Consider the following 19,294-nt stretch of genomic DNA (forward strand, 5'->3'; position numbering starts at 1 on the left):
GTGCCATCCACTCAGGTGACTGAGCCTCAGGTTTAATCCTACAGCTGTTCTGGGAACAAAAGACAGGGACTAAACCATTTACTTGTAACATTTTTGATGTCATTGTTTTTAACAGCTGAGTAGTACTCCACTGTGTAAATATACCACAATTTCTTTATCCATTTCCAGTTGAGGGACATCTCTTTTTTTTTTTTTAAACTTTTTATTTATTTAACTTTATTATGTTCGTTGGTGTGAAGGTGTCAGATCTCATGGAACTGCATTTTTCAGACAGTTGTGAGCTGCCATGTGGGTGCTGGGAATCAAACCCGGGTCCTCTGGAAGAGCAGTCAGTGCTCTTAACCGCTGAGCCATCTCTCCAGCCCCAGGGACATCTCTGTTGTTTCCAGTTTCTGGCTATTATGAATAAAGCAGCTATGATAATATTTGGTTGATATCCATGAGAGGCCTGCCTTCCTCTGAATAGAAATGGAGGAGGGGTGGGTGGGGTTGGCACAAAGGAGGGGGGGACTGAGTGGAGAAGAAGGGGGGAAACAGTGGTCGGGTTGTAAAATAAATAAATAAACGGATGAATAATTAAAAAAAAACAGGGACTGCCTGGTGTGGTGGCACATGTTTTGAGTCCCAGCACTCAGGAGGCAGGAACAGGGGGATCTCTGTGAGTTTGAGGCCAGCCTGGTCTGCAGAGTAAGTTCCAGGACAGCCAGGGCTATTACACAGAGAAACCCTGTCATGAAAAACCACAAAGAAAGAAAGGAAGGAAGGAAGGAGAAGAAAGAAAAGAAAAGAAAAAAGAAAAGAAAAGAAGGCAGAGACTAAAGTCCTCCGTGCTTACAGGTCCTTCTTTACCTTTGACTATGTTTCTGATCCCATTTATTGAGATGGTGATAGGAGACTTGGTTCTTCAAGCTTTCTATTCTTTCTCCTAACTAAGCATCTTAGACGGTTTTCTAGAATGTTCTGTCATAACCCCCACAGTGACCAGGGTCAGGAAGGGCTGATTGTGAACCTAAATGGTTGGACAGTGCTGAACAGACCACAGATAATCAAAAGCCAACAGGTGGCAACGCAGAGGTCAAACGGGTCTCCCAGCATCCTCAGCACCGCTTGCACGGAGCCAGCGAGTTTTCTTTGGCAAGTGTTGGAGAACTATCCATCAGGAGGGCTTCCTTCTTCTGTCTGGCCTGAAAGACAACTTTTTAAGATATATGAGGAAAGAGTAAGCAAGCTAGAAGATTTCCTGGCTGACAAAAATGAGCTTCCTCCTCCCTTTTCTCTCCTCCCTCCCTCCCTCCCTCCCTCCCTCCTTCCCACCCTCCTTTCTTCCTTTGTTTTGTTCTTGTTTGCTTGCTTCCTTTTGTTTTCCAAGTCAAGGTCTCATTGTGTAGCCCAGGCTAGCCTCAAATTCTTCTGTCCTAACCTCAAGTTCTGGGATTACAGAGAAATGAGTAGGAACATTACATAGTTTAATATATTATAGATCGCCGGGCGGTGGTGGCGCACGCCTTTAAGCCCAGCACTCGGGAGGCAGAGGCAGGCGGATCTCTGTGAGTTCGAGGCCAGCCTGGTCTACAAGAGCTAGTTCCAGGACAGGAACCAAAAGCTACGGAGAAACCCTGTCTCGAAAAATCAAAAAAAATATATATTATAGATATAAAGATAATTGCTAAAAATTATTATTTGGAAGAGGAAAAAATCATATTTGAATAGAGCTATTTATCAAACCCCATGTTAACTTTTTTCTCCTCTGAGTAATGTGGAATGAAGCCCCTTGGCGCACACACCACATAAAGCCTCACCTGTGTTGAAGATTTTATAGACTGACTAGAACCTTACGGCGTACGGTGTGTGTGTGTGTGTGTGTGTGTGTGTGTGTGTGTGTGTGTGTGTGTTGGAATGTTGCAGCTCCAAACCCAAATTCTCTTGAACTATCTTTAATCCCATTGTGGTCATTTATCACTTGCCTCTTTGTTGGACCTAAAGTTCTTTCAGCTAACAAATAAAGCTCTTGGGGTGTATTCGCTTAGCAGACCAGACCACTGGCTTCTGCCAACCCTAAAGTTAAGAATGCCCTCAGATACCATCTGAGACATAGGGGAACGACGACTCCGCTTTCCTGCCTCCCATCTGTCTGATGTCCCTGGCGAGGTGTCTGAAAATGCCTTCCTTTAGACTGCCTTTTGTTCTGTGACTATAAAAGTTTCCACAGTGAAACGTTACCATTCAGGGCAACTCAAACCCATGGACCCACGAGACTCCCCAATAAATCACAATGAACTATCTCTTAATTCCCTTTGGAGACAGAGATGAGCTGGGCCTTGACAGCAGCAAACATTGTCTATTTCTAACCCCCAAATTCAAGAGAAGGAAATTGATTGGGAAATTCCTCTTGAGTCCCTCAGGGGAAAAGAATGAGTGGAGGCCTGGAGGTCTCTACGGCAAAGGAAACAGGCCAGGTAAGAAAAAGCCCAAGGAGGTGCCTTCTGTGTGGGATATGCAAAGGAAAGAATGTAGCAGAGAACAAAATGGTGGTTGTGGGATCAGGGTAGAATGAGGAGAAGTGAGAAGAAGGTGGAGATTTAGATAGGTAGAACGGGCCAGAGTAGGGTGTCATCTACAGAGACAGTGTAGCACTGAATGCTGGGAAATCTGGAAATCGATTTCGAATGGCACTTGTTGCTCCTGCAGAGGGTGGCGTGTGGTCCCCAGCACCCATGCTGGAGGGCTCATAACTGCCTGTAACACCAGCTCCAGGGGATCCCCAACACCTTCTGTACACTCACACACGTGTGTGCACATACATACACACAAATAAGATTTTTAAATTTTTTAAATGTATTTATATTTTATGTATGAGTGCTCTGTATGTACACGGGCATGCCAGAAGAGGGCATCAGATCCTTTTAGAGACGGTTGTAAGCTACCAAGTAGTTGCTGGGAATTGAACTCAGGACCTCTGGAAGAACGTCCAGGGCTCTTAACCGCTGAGCCCTCTCCCAAGCCCCCAAATAAAAATTTTTAATAAAAAATAAATTATGTGACTATGTGTGTCGATATATGTATACATAGAGAAATTTCTAATTAAATAAAAGTTTAAAGATATCATAGAAAAATAGAATAAACTCACTTTTTTGTTTGTTTGTTTGTTTTTTATTTTTCGAGACAGGGTTTCTCTGTAGCTTTTGGTTCCTGTCCTGGAACTAGCTCTTGTAGATCAGGCTGGCCTTGAACTCACAGAGATCTGCCCGCCTCTGCCTCCCGAGTGCTGGGATTAAAGGCGTGCACCACCACCGACCGGCTTGTTTGTTTGTTTTTTGAGACAGGGTTTCTCTGTAGTTTTGGAGCCTATCCTGGAACTCGCTCTTGTAGAACAGGCTGGCCTGGAACTCAGAGAGATCCACCTGCCTCTGCTTCCTAAGTGCTGGAATTAAAGGCGTGCGCCACCACTGCCCAGCTTAAACTCACATTTTTAAGGAGAAACATTAAAGTCTCTCCTCTACAGCAGGGAGTGCCATGGAGGTGATATCACATAGATTTAGCATCTTGTTTGGGGTTTGACATAGTATAATGTTAGGTAGAGAGACAGAAGAAAGAAGAAGATTGGAAGGGAAAGGGGAGAGATGAAATAAAAGGAAGGAAATATATATATAAAAAAAAAAAACCTTGTAAGAACCAGTGAGCAATAAGAACACGAAGCTGAGTGTGGTGGCACATGCCTTTAATCCCAGTGCTCAGGAGGCAGAGACAAGAGGAACTCCATTAGTTCAAGGCCAGCCTTGAATTACACAGCAAGTTCCAGGCTAGGCAGAGCTACATGGTGAGACCATATCTCAAAATAAGAATAAGAATGTTAAAATAATAAAATAAAATATCATCATCACTCCCAGATGATATCTAGAATTCTAAATATAAATTATTGGAATCGGTAAATATATTTAGAACACTTTTGGATATAAAGCCCGTAGGAAGCAGTACAAATGTGGTAGCAATTTACCATCAACAAAGCATGGCCAGGGGTATCTTAAAAAGATATCGTTTATAGGGGCACCAAGGTTTGCCCATTACCTAAGGATAGTGCGATATATACCGCATACCTCTACCCAGAAACACTTGCAGCAAAGTAGAAAGAGATAAAGACTAGCAAGCCTGTGTCAGAAAAGTTATTAAAGTTATTAAAAATTTCTTGAGAAACAGTTTAACAAAATAGGTTATATAAATTAATCCATACATTAAAAATTGCCAACAAAGAAACTTCTAGGCCCAGGACACTGATGAATCTGTACAATTTTTTTTTTAAGATTTATTTGTTATGTATGCAGTGTTCTGCCTGCATGTCTATCTGCAGGCCAGAAGAGGGCGCCAAATCTCATTACAGATGGTTGTGAGCCACCATGCAGTTTCTGGGAATTGAACTCTGGTGCTCTTAACACCTGAGCCATTTTTCCAGCCCCCCCCCCCAAATATTTTTTAAAAAGAAATTATATAGTGTTTACAAAAATTCAGATAACTGAGAGAAAGGGGGTACCTCTTAGTGCATTCTTTATACTATGCCGAAGACTTAGGGGTCACCCAGCCCTGATCTGCAGGGGTGCAGACTTTCAAAACTTACAAAGTCCAGAGGAAGATCACCAGGTGTGGATCACCTGACGCAGAGAAAAGAAGTAAGCCAGGTGCTGGTGGCGCACGCCTTTAATCCCAGCACTCAGGAGGCAAAGACAGTAGATCCTGTGAGTTGGAGGCCGACCTGGTCAACAGAGTGAGTTCCAGAACAGCCAAAACTGTCACAAAGAGAAACCCTGGTCTGGTTCCAGGCCTCTGGTTTCTACTATGCCATCAATGCTGGGCCCTCACTGAGACTCTTTTTGGACATCCTGCTGTTGCCCTGTGCTGTGAAATCCTGCAGCTTGGAGTCTTTGCAACAATCACAGGCAAGTAAAGGAATTTACTGCGTGACTTACTGGTCACACGGCAACTTCCATGACAAGACTTTTTTTTTTTCCTTTTTTCCTCTTAAATTTTGTTTTATTTGAGGGGTGGTTGAGGGTAGCAGGGTCAACAGGCAGATGTGAAGGGAGAGAGAAATGGACAGGACCAAGATGCATGATGTGAAAGACACATTGACTAAATAAAAAGAAAGGGGAAAAACAAAAAACAAACAAAAACAAAGAGAACCCCTGTCTTAGAAAAAAAAAGTAGCCAGTCAAGCCAGTTCACAAACACTGATACAGAGTTCCTTAATCGAGTGTTAGCACTCTGAATCCACCAATAGTAAAATGCATAAATGCACACGTGCATTAGTATCTATGTTTATAGAAAAGTGTGTTAAGAGTCGAAGATGAACCTTAGGAAACAAGATTGACTTAGCACTGAGAAGCATACTTTTGCCTTCACTGGAAATAATATGTCAGATTAAGGTATAGTATAATCATATACAGCCCAAATATTACAACAATTCGAAAGGAAGAGGAAAACTGCTGGTATTTGGAGATCAGGTCATATTATGTCCGTAGAAAATGCAGAAGGATCTCTGAGTTCTAGGAGCGATAAGTAAACTCAGCAAGATCTTTGAATATGGGTTCCTCATACAAAAACCGGTTGTACCTCTCTACCGCTGGCATACACAGTGTTTTAAAGTGTCAGTTACAGGGGCTGGAGAGACAGCTCCGTGGTTAAGAGCACTGCCTGCTCTTCCAGAGGACCCCGGTTCAGTTCCCAAAACCCACACGGTAGTTTACATTACACAACTGCTTGTTATTCCACTTTCAGGGGGTCTGACACCCTCCTCTGGCCTCCATGGGCACCAGACATGCATACCGTGCACATACATGTGTGCAGGCAAAAAAAAAGATTATATATTTACCTAAAATCAGTCACAGTGGTACACTCCTAAACTCCACAAATTTGGGAGGTAGAGGGAGAAGGATCAGGAGTTCAAGGTCACGCGTAACTGTATAATGAGTTTAACGCCAACCTGAGCTATATAAAAGCCTGTATCAAATATACACCTATATAGGCTATATAGATAAATAATTTATAATAGCATCAAAAACATAAATGAAGGAGCCAGGAGATGGCTTGGCGGGTAAAGTACTTGTCATATGGTCCTTATAACCTGAGTCTGATCTCCAGAACCTGCACAAAGATGGAGAGGAAGCCGGGCAGTGGTGGCGCACGCCTTTAATTCCAGCACTCGGGAGGCAGAGGCCGGCGGATCTCTGTGAGTTCGAGGCCAGCCTGGTCTACAGAGCTAGTTCCAGGATAGGCTCCAAAGCCACAGAGAAACCCTGTCTCGAAAAACCAAAAAAAGAAAAAAAAAAAAAGATGGAGAGGAAGAAGCAACTCTACCATGTGGTCGTCTGGCCTCCACAAAAAGCCATGACATGCGCGCACTCACAGGTAGACAACAGACATGTCCACACAAAAAAATTATAAAATATTTTTAATTAAGAAAAGAAACTGAAAATTACGAACACTACTGGGAGAAATTAAGTAGAGAGATATACTCTATTCGGGGAATCGGAGACATAATGTTATGAAAATGTCAGTTCTCTTTCAAATGACCTGCAAATTCAATCTAACCTCACAGATTGTTCTGGCAAGAAAAAAATGATGCATTTGTTTTTGTTGTCTTTAGCATTCCTTTCATTTCTTTATTTTTCTTAAAATCAGTTTTATTGAAATATACCCATTCTAAATACTCAATTTGGTAGTCCTGCAAAAAAAAACACTTGTGCAGATACCGCTCAGTCAGGTCTCTCGGGCCATAGCTCACCCCACCCTGCATTAGGCAACCACTGATCTGCTCTCTGAAACTATAGCAATCGTATCTCGCCTAAAATGGCATTTAAATAGACCCAGGCAGGCAGTGTGATGGCGCCTGCCCCTGGCACTCAGCAGGATGGGCTCTCGTCTGTTCCGTCATGATGCAGGAAGCAGGGCTGTGGTGCTTCCTGCGGATGAGCACCTCTCCCTGAACTCAAAGCTCCGCACGTCTGTTAGCGGATGGATCTCGCTTGGACTATTTGGATCGTTTCCCGTTAGGGACTATGATGAATAAAACCACCAAGGACGTTTAAAGATGGGTTTTTGTGTGGACACACATTTTCACTTTTCCCTGGTAAAATCTCAGATCAGAAAAGGTCGTGTAGTCCATGTAAGCTGGCTGACCTTTATAAGATGCTGTGTCAACGTGTTTTCCGAAGAGGTTGGACAAATGACGACCTCAGTAACGGGCTGTTTTAAGAGTTCCCTCGCTTTGCTGAAGGTTGACCTTGTCTGTCCTTTTGACTTGAGCTCCAAATCTAGCTGGCGCTGGGGAAATGTGCTGCGGTCTTTATTTTCATCTTCCGGTTGTGAACGAGGCTGGATCCCTCTCACAGCGGCTCCCGTGTCTTCACCAGGCGTCATTTAGTTTCCCAATTTTAAACTTGCTTATTGGTGCTCTCGTTAGCTGTCAGAACGCACACTTCACACACACACTGTATATTCTGGGTCTCAGACCAAGAGTGTAGGCGGGGAACATTTTCTCCCACGCTGTGGCTTACCTTTTCTTTCATTTTCTTTATCACACTTTTCAAACAGTAGACGTTTACCACTTTGATGAAGTGGAACAAGAAAAGATCATGGATTAAGCTTGTTATGCCCTAAGAAAGTTCTGTAACCTAAAACACAACATACATTTTTCTTCTAGGCTTTCTTTGGGATTATAGAAGTTTCGGTTTTACACTTAAGCCCGTCCTCCATTTTGAATTAGCTCTATACAAGCTGTGCAGTCCCTTCCCAGGGAATCACAGTGTCCGATTAGTGACAGTTGGCTGCCGTAAATGAGAGGCATCTGCACCCTCCGTGATACAACTGCTCTCTGAATTTATATTAAAAAAGCTAAGAATGAAGAACCGTTTCACAGACACAAAACCAGAGCCCTCCAACACCACAGCAGCTAAAGGAGGAACACAGAAATGAATAAATCAGACAAGAGAACACGTCAGAGCCAGAAGCAAACTACATCTGTCAGTCAGTCACGTGGCGACAATCCGCTGCCGTGTCCTGGTCTTGTCAACGGGAAAACAGAGACCCTTCAGCCCTCACACCATACACAAAATGGTCTCTAACCGACACCGAGCTAAACAGGAATGGCAGCTCCAGCAAACCTTCTAGGACAGAGAGAAGAGAGCGTGTTCACTGATGCAGAAAAACAACGGTTTCTGAAACGGGGTGCAGAAGATGCCAACCAGACTTTCCACAGAGTGATAAAAAAAAAAAAAAAAACTGACAACCCAAGGAGGAAAATTAGCAGAGAGACCCAAGTAGACTTTTCCCCGGAGAGGCCAATCCATGGCCAGCTGGTCTATAAAGCAGCACTGGTATCATGGGCCTTCAATGAAATGCAAATTACAACCACGGTGCACAGTGAGATGCCTGCTTCTGTACCCAGAGCAGAGGGCTGAAAGGGCCAGGCCGCCCATCCTCTGCTGGCCGCCTCTGCCTGTGTGTGCATCAGCAAAGAAACGGAGGAGGAAGATCCCGTTTGGTAGGATGCTACTCAGCAATGGCAATGCACAAACTACAGAGCATGCAAGAGCATGGATACGTCCCAGAGACATGATTTGGAGCAAGGAATCAGGACGTGAAGAGCTTAGGAGAGCATTTGCCTAGCATGGATAGGACCCTGAGTCCAATCTCTGACACCACAAAGAGAGAGAGAAGAAAAGAAAAAAAAACATGAACAAAAGAAAGGAAGGAAAAAGGAAAAGAAAGAAGGAAGGAAAGAAGGCAAGAACACATCATACCATGACATAGCATGAGTTCCAGTGTTCTAGTAGCATGAGACTTGAGGTTAAAGTAATGGCGATTTGTGGGGGAGGGGGAGACCCACCAGAAGTGGCGGAGTGGGGCGGATCCTCTAAGAGAACGGAAAGTTCTGGAACAGGGTTTCATAACCTGCGTGCTGTACAGACTGCCCCAGGTTCTGTGGCAGCTGTGGTTGAAATCCACTAGCTGCCACCGTGGCCCCAGCCCTCTCAGATTTTTGACAACCACAGATGTCTCCGGACACGGCCAACTGTCCCTTTAGAGAGAGGGGTGCAACACTTAAATGCTCTTGGTCTTCCGTCATTGTTTCATTGGTCCTGGCGAAGAGAGAATGGGTTCATTCTGTGGAAATTCCTCGTGCTGCATACACAGCACTGGACTTTAAAAGCTCTTACTTCAAAAAAAAATTCAATAAAAACTAAAAAAAAAAGGTTTTTCTAAATTTTTTTAGAGCAGGCAGAGACAGAACATACAGTACACTTCAGTGTCATGTTGTAGATGTTGTTGCTAAGGTCCTGGGTGGCTTGGGGTGGGTGCCCAGCGGAATCCATGAGAGAAACCTGTTCCAGACTTCTGCTCCCTCGACCTTCTCAGTTATCCCTTCTCCCAAATGCTTCCCACAGACACAGCAGACCCCAAAGACAAACTTCACAGCCGACCTCGCTGTGGAAAACAGGTGGGTTTGGAAGACGCCGCTGTGGACCCGCAGGGAGAACTCAAGCCCAATCATTGTGCAAACAGGATATTCGCTTGTGTCAGAAAGATCAAAAAAGACTTGAGGTTTTTCTTCACAGCCTCAGCCTGCCTCCTTCTCCGCTCTCACTTTATCTGGTCCTTGCAGTGAGCAGGCGCCTCTTGCCCAGCAAGCAGGAAGACATGGCTGCGGGGGAGACGCAGCTGTATGCCAAGGTCTCCAACAAGCTCAAGGGCCGCAGCACCTCCTCGCTCCTGGACCCCCTCCTGGCCATGGGCTTCCCCACACATACCGCGTGAGTACCTGCAGCTGCCAAGGCCGGACAGCCTGGCTTCCCTGCCTGGGGTAGACCCCTCTGTTCCCCCTACCGTACCACTGGATAAGCAAGTGTTGCTGACTTCCTGCTAACGTGGTCACCTTACCGTGTGAGATGGTGGCTCCAAAGGGGGCCCCCTTCCTCCTGTTTATACATGAAATGATCTTGACCCTTGGAAGATTAGCTCCTCCCCCTGACTGATAGAGACCCTGAAACATGTGCACTTTAGAAGCCATGTGGGTCTCTGGCTGCCCACTTGTGGGGTTTGGAGGAGAGCGCGGGCAGATCTAACTCTCCTGCGGATCACTGACTCCCAAGGAGACGGGCAGTTCAAGGAATCTGATATGAGCCTCCATGGCTGGGACCCCCTGAGAGAACTTCCATTTGAGTTTCTAAGCAGCCAAGGGAAAGCCATTTGTCTCTAGGGAAAGTGTCTGGAATGTCCAGCCACCAAAGAGAATGAGGGAACAGTTCCAGGGACAGCAGGCTCAGGAAGACCTTGCTCGTCCAAGTCCCCAGGCCCAAAAAGGGCAGAGATGCTGCTGACCGTGGTCGCATCATCCACTGCATACCTGCTTCTTAGCTGTAGTCCTTATCTCCAGGGAGACACACGGAGGAAGTGTGCTTCAGGGAGCCCAGGGCTGGGGGTGAACCAAGCGCTCCTTCAATGCGATAAAAAGACCCTGGCCACTGTGGAGGACGTGGTATTGAAGCTAGTCTCTTCTTCCCAATATCAGGAGGGCTTTGTTGCCACTAAATGGGGAACAGAACCCAGCCCGTCAGGAAGCCACCAGTCAAATGCTCACCGTCCCACTGCAGATGAAATCACCAAGGTCTAAAGAATAGCCTGTGGCCAGCCTAGATCAGGAGCCAGCTCCCAGCGCCTCCCAGACCCACTCTGTTTTACTGCTCAAAATCCCTGCTAGCTCAAACAACAGACACCTGTGTCTTAGAGCGCTTAGTTGGGCTCAGAGTAGGGCTCACAGCATGGCCTCTCTGGCATGGTCCCTCCGGGTGGCTACATCCTCGCTGCTCTTCACACAGATAGCTGGAGTGCTGGGCAGCACTGCCTTGGGTTCCAGTGGGGACCACTGTGTCAGCCAATGATTGCGGGATCTGTGGCCCACTCTGGTCTGTTTGGCCCAGCTCAGCAAAATGCAAGTCGATGTATTTACATCCCAGGTCCCAGAATGAATAAGACACATGGAGCCATGAGGAAAGCAGCACTGAGCATTTGAGAGTGGGGGACCCAGGAGAGGGATGTGGACCAGTCTGCCCAGTGGTTGGGTAAGGGATACTTCCTGCTGAGCCATTGGGGTGGGGCTGCCTGTGTCCGGGAAGCACAGCCTGTCTCGGCTGACTTAGCAGGCACAAGTAGACAGGATTGGCCTTGTTGCAGAATAGCGGGGTGCAGAGAGAGGGCAGAGGTCAGGTTTTGAGTGCTAAGATTCCGAGGGCCCAGGAAGAAGAGGTCAAGCCATGGGAAGAGAGTGTGTGGGGTTGTAGCATGAGTCACGGAGTCTCCTGGGTACCTGTCGGGAAGTCCAGCAGACACAGCGTGGACGAGCAGCCTCTGCACTACTGGAACTCATTCCTTCCAAGGGGAAAAAAAAAAAATAACTGAGCCTTGACCATCCTGTGTTCACAATCTACAGGCTCAAAGCGCTAGCAGCGACAGGGAGGAAGACGGCAGAGGAGGCGGCAGACTGGTGAGTGGAATGGGAGCTGCAGGCCTACAGGGGTAGGAGGAGGTTGGGGTGGCACCACCTGGACTCTATTGCCCGGGTGGATCCTCTGAGGGCTATGCGGTGTCTGTTGAAGTGAAGCAAAATGATGTCCACTCCCACTCAGCCCACTCTGAGCCCAGGGAGGAAATATAACTCTCCTTAAGACAGGAGGAGAGAACCTACAGATATTCTCACGGAAAAGTCAGATTTAGGACTCTAGAAGGATCCTGCCCAGCATGGGTTCCACTCCCTAGTGCAGAAGCATGCTCACACACACACACACACACAAACATATAAACAAAAAAAAAAGAAACTGACTTAATCCAAATCTGACTTTAAAAGAGTTCTGGTTTGCCGGGCGGTGGTGGCGCACGCCTTTAATCCCAGCACTCGGGAGGCAGAGGCAGGCGGATCTCTGTGAGTTCGAGACCAGCCTGGTCTACAAGAGCTAGTTCCAGGACAGGCTCCAAAACCACAGAGAAACCCTGTCTCAAAAAACAAAACAAAACAAAACAAAAGTTCTGGTTTATGATGTATGTTAAATAAGTAGGAAGGTGTCATTTTTGTTGACATAGAATTCACCATGCTCTCAGGCCACTGAAAATGGAGGGAGAATTTAAACAGTTGAGAATCCCCAGGGTATCTCAGGATACACCCGGAAGGCGGGGTAAGGAAACACGACCTTCCTTAACACCCACCCCAGCTACCTGCCATCACCGTTAGCCCCCTGCCTGGGGAATGTGGGGTGAATTCTTGTTCTTAGGAGCTCCTCCCAGCCTTGCTATAACTTGGTGCCATCCTCCCACCCAGCTGGGAAGCCCCCGTGCTCTTATCTGAAGCAGCCACAGTGCCAATCAAAAGCAGATCCTGGGCTTAGCTGTGGCTCCGTGCTGAGGGCTTGCCCTGAGAGCGTGCATGGGGACCTGGGTTCTATGTTAGTCTCCTTTACTGTTGCTGAGATCAAATTCTGACAAAGGCCACTTAAAGAAGGAACAGCTAATTTGGGAGTGTTTGGGTGCACTCCCCACCATGGCAGGAAAGCCGTACAAGTGTGAGCCTGAAGAAGCTGCTCTCTTCCTACCCATGGCGAGAAAGCTGAGAGAAATTTGAGTGTTGGTGCACACAGCATGCTCAGAGGTGCCAGCCCACCCCCCACTGCTGGTGCCCACCTCACTCTCTCCGTTTTGCTCAGCTCTGTTCCCCTACCCATGGGGTGGTGCCACTCATTCAGGATGACCCAGCCTAGAGGTTCCCTCATGGACCAGCCTGGCAGTTGGTCTTTAGGATTCATTCTAGAGTCTAACAAATGAGCAATCAATATTTACCATCCTGGGTTCCATTCCCAGACCTACCAAAACAAAAGTTCTTCCAACCCTGGGTAAAAGCCTGTGAATGGGTTTCAGGGTTCTGTGATCTAGGAAGAACCTCTTCTTATAAGACCACAGGCCAAGGGTGCACAGGCAGCGGTGCACAGGCAGGGGACACACAGGCAGGGGGTGCACAGGCAGGGGGCACACAGGCAGGGGACACACAGGCAGGGGACACACAGGCAGGGGGTGCACAGGCAGGGGGCACACAGGCAGGGGACGCACAGGCAGGGGACACACAGGCAGGGGGTGCACAGGCAGGGGATACACAGGCAGGGGGTGCACAGGCAGGGGGTGCACAGGCAGGGGGCACACAGGCAGGGGACACACAGGCAGGGGACACACAGGCAGGGGACACACAGGCAGGGGACGCACAGGCAGGGGACGCACAGGCAGGGGACGCACAGGCAGGAAACACACAGGCAGGGGCGCACAGGCAGGGGACACACAGGCAGGGGACGCACAGGCAGGAGTGCACAGGCAGAGGACGCACAGGCAGGGGGTGCACAGGCAGGGGGCGCACAGGCAGGGGACGCACAGGCAGGGGACCCACAGGCAGGGGGCGCACAGGCAGGGGTGCACAGGCAGGGGACACACAGGCAGGGGGCGCACAGGCAGGAGTGCACAGGCAGAGGACACACAGGCAGGGGGCGCACAGGCAGAGGACACACAGGCAGGGGGCGCACAGGCAGGGGACACACAGGCAGGGGGCGCACAGGCAGGGGGTGCACAGGCAGGGATGCACAGGCAGGGGGCGCACAGGCAGGGGACACACAGGCAGGGGGTGAACAGGCAGGGGTGCACAGGCAGGGGGCGCACAGGCAGGGGACACACAGACAGGGGTGCACAGGCAGGGGACACACAGGCAGGGGTGCACAGGCAGGGGGCGCACAGGCAGGGATGCACAGGCAAAGAACACACAGGCAGGGGTGCACAGGCAGGTGATGCACAGGCAGAGGACATAATGGCAGCGCCTTCACCAGATAGGGGAATGCCCAGAGTCCTGGCAGTCTGACTGCAGACTGACAGTGGATAGGCAGGGCCTCTACAAGATGTGGGGAATTCCCGGAGTCCAGGAAATCTGGCTTCAATGCCAGCCTCCAGATTCAAACTATACACTATAAGTCAAGCTCAGTGCTGGGAGGGACCTGGATGTCACCTGCCAGTAACTGCCTAGCCAAAAATGAGACTCATCAAGGAAGAGGGATGAAGGCAGGTCCCCTACACCTAGCCGAGAGTAGTCCTGACATCTTACAGGAAGCAGGGAAGCACAGATTAAGACATCATTAAATCAAAAAGTAAATCAAAGGATGCTGTTGGGAGAAGAGGTGGGAGTCGCTCACTGTAAGAGGGACACTGTGTTCAGTGTCTCTCAGCCCTGGGAACATGGGACGCTGACTACCTAACTCCACACAGTTCCACCCTCTATGCAGAGATTAAATAAAACAAAACAAAACAAAAAAATTAGATACACACAGAGATCTTGATGACTGTACTAGATAGAAGCTTTGGAAAAAATGAAAGCAATTAAAAATGTCCCTGGATTTGGAAATGGGTGGAAGCAATGTTCCGTATGTGTAAGGTGGTTGGTGAGACAGCCTTGGAAAGACTCACGCTGGCAGTGTACCCAGATGTCTATTCTCCACGTGAAAGAGCTCACGATTTAGGCACGTACACAGTGCTCTATGGACTGCCTGCAGTGTACCACCGGGGTGAACTCAGGAAAGGGGTCCACAGGGAGTCAAGAGGTGCAGGCCCCATCCCTTTGCACATCACCATCACGGGAATTTGTTTACGTTCGAAAGCTGCAATCACAATGGGTGTGTGTTAAGGAAGCTGACAACTGCTTGGCTATTTATGCCTTACAGAGATTTTTCCATGAAAATCTTGGTCTGTGCTTCTTGCTCTTCCCTGGGGAACAAATGTCTTGGAGTAGAATTATTAATTGAAGACACTGAGCTTTTTCCTCTGCACATGCTGGCAGGTCGCTCTAAGTAATGGTTGCACAGCTGAAGCATGTGATCTTGTTGCACTTTAGACACAATGGAAAAGGCCTTGACCCTCTGAAGTAGACACCTATGCTAACTTGACCAGTGAGAGAAGCTGTGTCTTTTCCATTTTTACCTGTGTTTTAGTGAACTTGTACTTGGTGCTTGGTGCAGTCTTTTTTTTTTTTTTTTTTTTTTTTTTTTTTTGGTTTTTTGAGACAGGGTTTCTCTGTGGCTTTGGAGCCTGTCCTGGAACTAGCTCTTGTAGACCAGGCTGGTCTCGAACTCACAGAGATCCGCCTGCCTCTGCCTCCCAAGTGCTGGGATTAAAGGCGTGCGCCACTGGTGCAGTCTTTTATATAGAATGATTTCCTCAGCCAGGTGTGGGGGCTCACACCTGTAATCCCGGCAACGAGGAGGCTGAGGCAAGCAGAATCACCACCAGGCCTCCGTGGTGTGTAGACAGAGCTGTCTCAATAAATAATAAATAAACACTTTTTAAATATAAATAAATAAATATTTCTTGAGTCAAAAGAAAACTGTGGTTTTCACCGAAATTTTGTCTAATCTTTTGTGGTTTCAATTTTTCCTTTTAATTTGAAATCGGCAATGAAGTTAAAATGTGAAAAATTTCCCTGCATTTTAATAGCACAAAAGTTCCTGTACCAGGCCTCTCCTGAAGACTGGGGTCTGAGCCCCTCTGTCTTTGACTGCACTGGCAGGCTCTAATGGGACTGAGAGTGGATGCGATTGGTCTAGCCCGCAGCCACATAGCCCACCACTGGGCACCACTTGCAAGGTTGGCCACAGCCCTGCCGTGTTTGTGTGAGATCAGCAGGCCCCTAACTTTGGGCTGGTGTCACTGCTGCTGCACGTCCTCCATGGAGACAGCTCCAATTGACATGACAGTGTTTTTTGTTGCAGGCTGCATGGCCACTGCAATGACCCTTCTCTGGATGACCCCATCCCCCAGGAGTACGCTCTCTTCCTCTGCCCCACGGGGCCCTTGCTGGAAGACCTGCAAGAGTTCTGGAGGGAGAGCAAGCGTCAGTGTGCGAAGAACAGGGCTCATGAGGTCTTCCCTCATGTGACACTCTGTGACTTTTTCACGGTGAGTCCACCCAGAGGCATGCCCTGGTGGTAAGCATGCTCATCACTGCAGCTGACGGCAGCTGTCTCTGGTAACTGGGCAACAACAGAACACAAATGATTTATTTTAATCAAGACATTAGCATGAGCTGGCTCCTTTGTGGGGATCTTTTCCCTCCTCTGGCCGACTTCTATTCTTCCTTCAGGACCCAATTCATTTGAGAGTCTTCAACCCCCAGGCAGAAGGAGGTACAACCCCAGGCTCTCTGCATCTTTCTCTTAGTTTCTCTAAGAGCACATTTGGGTGCTGTGAAGGTGATAGGCCCCTCTAGGAAGACAGATGCTGTCCCTGGTCCTTGTCTACCCAGAGACTAGCAAAGTCCTCAACAGAACAAGAGCCCTCTGTGTGATGAGAATATTGAAGAGGACTGGTGTAGGCTGGATACAATCAGGGTTTTCCCTATGTCAGGGCCTGGCCCTCTGAGAAAACAAACAAACAAAAAAACATGGTAAAAATCACCAGCCTCCTCAGCGAGCATTGACAAGGCAAGAGGATGCAGAGATTGTTGGACCTAAGGCCATAGAGGAGAACCCAAAGCCACTTCCTCTCTACCTCTGTCTGGTGAGCTAGAAAAGGGCCCACCTGCTCCTGGGACAGCAGGACAGAGCCTTCCCCTGCCACTCCACACTGCTAGAGGAACATAAAGCACAATGTGCAAGAAAGAAGCTTTTGGAAGCTATCCCATGGAAAACAATATCTCCCAAGCATACACAAAGCACCCCTGTGCACCTGAGACTGAGAGGTCTCTGGGGACAGAACTAAACTGTTGCTTTCTGGAGGTCTGAGCTGGGATCCCGTGGGACACCGTGAGCTTCCTCAGAGTTGACTGGAGCTAATTTCCAGAAGGTAACACATTCAAACTGAGGCAAGCAAGGAACACAGAAGGAAAGAGGACAGGGAACAGTGTCAGGGGAGTCCCAACCAAGCACATAAAGGGGATCATATTCCAGAAAGACTCATACCCAAGTTGCCTCAAATAACCGAGCAGAAAATATGGGGGTTGACTCTTTACTCCGTAGCTGTAGGGGCTGCATTGGAGTATCCCAGAGCCTTGGACAGCCCATAGGGATTAAGCCTTGATTCTCAACAGGTGAATTAACTCAACAGCCCCGAGGACACGCATTCTCTACTTCTCTTCCCTTAGTGTGAAGACCAGAAGGTGGAGTATTTGTATGAGGCTCTGAGGCGTGCAGGGAGCAGGATCCTGAACTCCTTCCCTGCCCTGGTTCCTCTTGTTCTCCATTCCTCCATCAGCTACCTCGGCTTCTTCATCAACGACAGCCCTGCTGACGTCATCAGAGAATTTGCCATGGCGTTTGCCTCAGAGGCATCAGTCTTGGCAGGTAGGGGGCCCCAGCCATGGGCAGACACACTGTACCCTTTGGGTCCCAGCAGAGCCATATCTACAGCCTTGATGGATTAGCTCCTGTCCACGGTGACGGCTCTTTAATGTCCGTCCTCCGAGGGATAGTTTGGTTCGTGTCTGGTAACGGCATACCAGTCACTCATGGCCTATGCCCCCAGAGGGGTCTTCTAGGCCTCGCCTTAAAAGGGAGAAGGAAATTCTAGGGGTGTGTCTCAGTTGGTAAGAGTACTTGGCAGGGTATGAGGGTTGATCCTCAGTGCTACGTATCCCAGGCATGAGGTTCATAAACCTGTAATCCAGAAAGGGGAGACAAGAGGAGCTGAAGTTCAAGGACATCCTTCACCACATAGCAAGCGAGTCATACTTATATTACATGAGACTCTATCTCAGAATGGAAGGAAGGAAGAAGGGAGGGAGGGAGGGAGGGAGGGAGGGAGGGAGGGAGGGAGGGATGAACAAGCAAACACAGGGAAAGAAGGATAAGGAAACTATACTGCCCAGCAGGAATCCTGTCCAGCATCCCTGTGCTAGGTTACACAAGGTCCCCTGCCACCAGGAACTTCAGAACGGGACCTTATTTAACAGTGGGCTCTTTAAAGACGCAATTAGTTGAGATGAGGTCACACTGGAGGAAAGTGACCCCCCCCCCAAAAAAAAATTTCATTTCCTGGAAACGACACATGGAGATACCAAGGAGGCCGCTTGACCACAGAGGCAGAAATGGGCAGGATAGGGCCACAGGCAAGGGCTGCCTGGGGCCGCTAGGAGCTGGAGGACACCAAAGGACCCACCCTGAGAGCCTTCAGAAGGAATGTGGCTCTGCCCACACCTGGATTGTGAACTTTGGCCTAGATTTCTAAGACAATACACTCCTGTTGTTTTACGCCACCGTTCAGTTTGGCTATCCTGTTGCAGCAGGAAGTTGAATGCCATGCTCACCCATCCTGGTGGCCTGGAACTGAGCATTCTGCCTCACTGAACACTACCAGGGCTCTGATTGATAGGCTCCACTTCCCGAGAGCTGGCCCTGACCTCTTATCCATCTCCTGGCCCTGAGCTTGTCCTTCCTGCCTTCCCAGGTCGCGCCTCAGTCTGATCTAAGAGGCTATGAGTCCCTCCTGGGATGACAGCTCAGGAGTGTCCCGAGTCCCTCCCTGTCCACGCTAGCCCTCTCGGCGAAACAGAACCCAGGTACACAGGGCAACAGAGGAAAAACAAAAGCCTGTTCAGAAGTCAGAATGACTCAGCCCTGGGTCTCTGGGGAAGCCAGACCAGGTTCTTTTCCAGACCCTGCTGACTCACAAGGGGAGCCCACCCTCCCCAACTGCTAAAAAGAGTCACAAAAGGAATTTCCCATCACCTACACACACCTTCGTGCCACCTGTCCTGGCTGCCTTCCCAGAAGCTTGGGGCTCAGGGACCTGGCCAGGGTCTAGCTGATGCTAAACATTCCCCGTGTGAAGAGTGCTGTGGTGTACCTAGCGTCATGCTGCCTTCCAGAGTTTTCATTGGGGAATAACAAGCCCTGTTTGCTTCCTGTCCTGCATAGAGAGGTGGCAAACAGTTTTAGGGCACCGAGAGTCCCCCGTGGACTCCAGAGTCCCAGAACCAGCTATCTTTTTCCTAAGTCCTAGCTGTCATAGAGGAAACTGAGTCAGAACATGGCACTCAGTCAAGGCCCCTTGGTGACAAGGACAAAAGAGCCTTGAAGTCAGGTCCCCCACAGCAAAGCCTGTGTCATTCCTATGAAGACACTGGACTGTCTCCTCAGAGTCTGAAATGCTTTATGGTCCAACTGACACCAGACCTGGATGTTCCCGTGATGCCAAGGTGTCCTCAGGGTCAGAGGCCATTGCAAGGCCCTGGGCCTTAGCT

At 48.6% G+C, this 19,294-nt stretch overlaps 1 protein-coding gene across 2 annotated transcripts in view; it reads left to right on the top strand.

Moving 5' to 3' along the window:
* The first annotated feature begins 9,687 nt into the window (after window positions 1-9,687).
* The window catches only part of Ubash3a (ubiquitin associated and SH3 domain containing A), a 30,921-nt gene continuing 21,314 nt past the window's right edge, over window positions 9,688-19,294 (top strand). For both annotated transcript variants that reach the window (XM_041635016.1, XM_041635017.1), the window contains exons 1-4: window positions 9,688-9,800; window positions 11,477-11,530; window positions 15,828-16,014; window positions 17,198-17,396. In XM_041635016.1, the coding sequence (XP_041490950.1) occupies window positions 9,688-9,800; window positions 11,477-11,530; window positions 15,828-16,014; window positions 17,198-17,396 (553 nt within the window). The remainder of the gene's footprint in view (window positions 9,801-11,476; window positions 11,531-15,827; window positions 16,015-17,197; window positions 17,397-19,294) is intronic.

The sequence above is a fragment of the Microtus oregoni genome, unplaced genomic scaffold, assembly GCF_018167655.1.
Source record: "Microtus oregoni isolate MIOR12 unplaced genomic scaffold, Mior012 000046F_ref0000063, whole genome shotgun sequence".
NCBI classification, from domain to species: Eukaryota; Metazoa; Chordata; class Mammalia; order Rodentia; family Cricetidae; genus Microtus; species Microtus oregoni.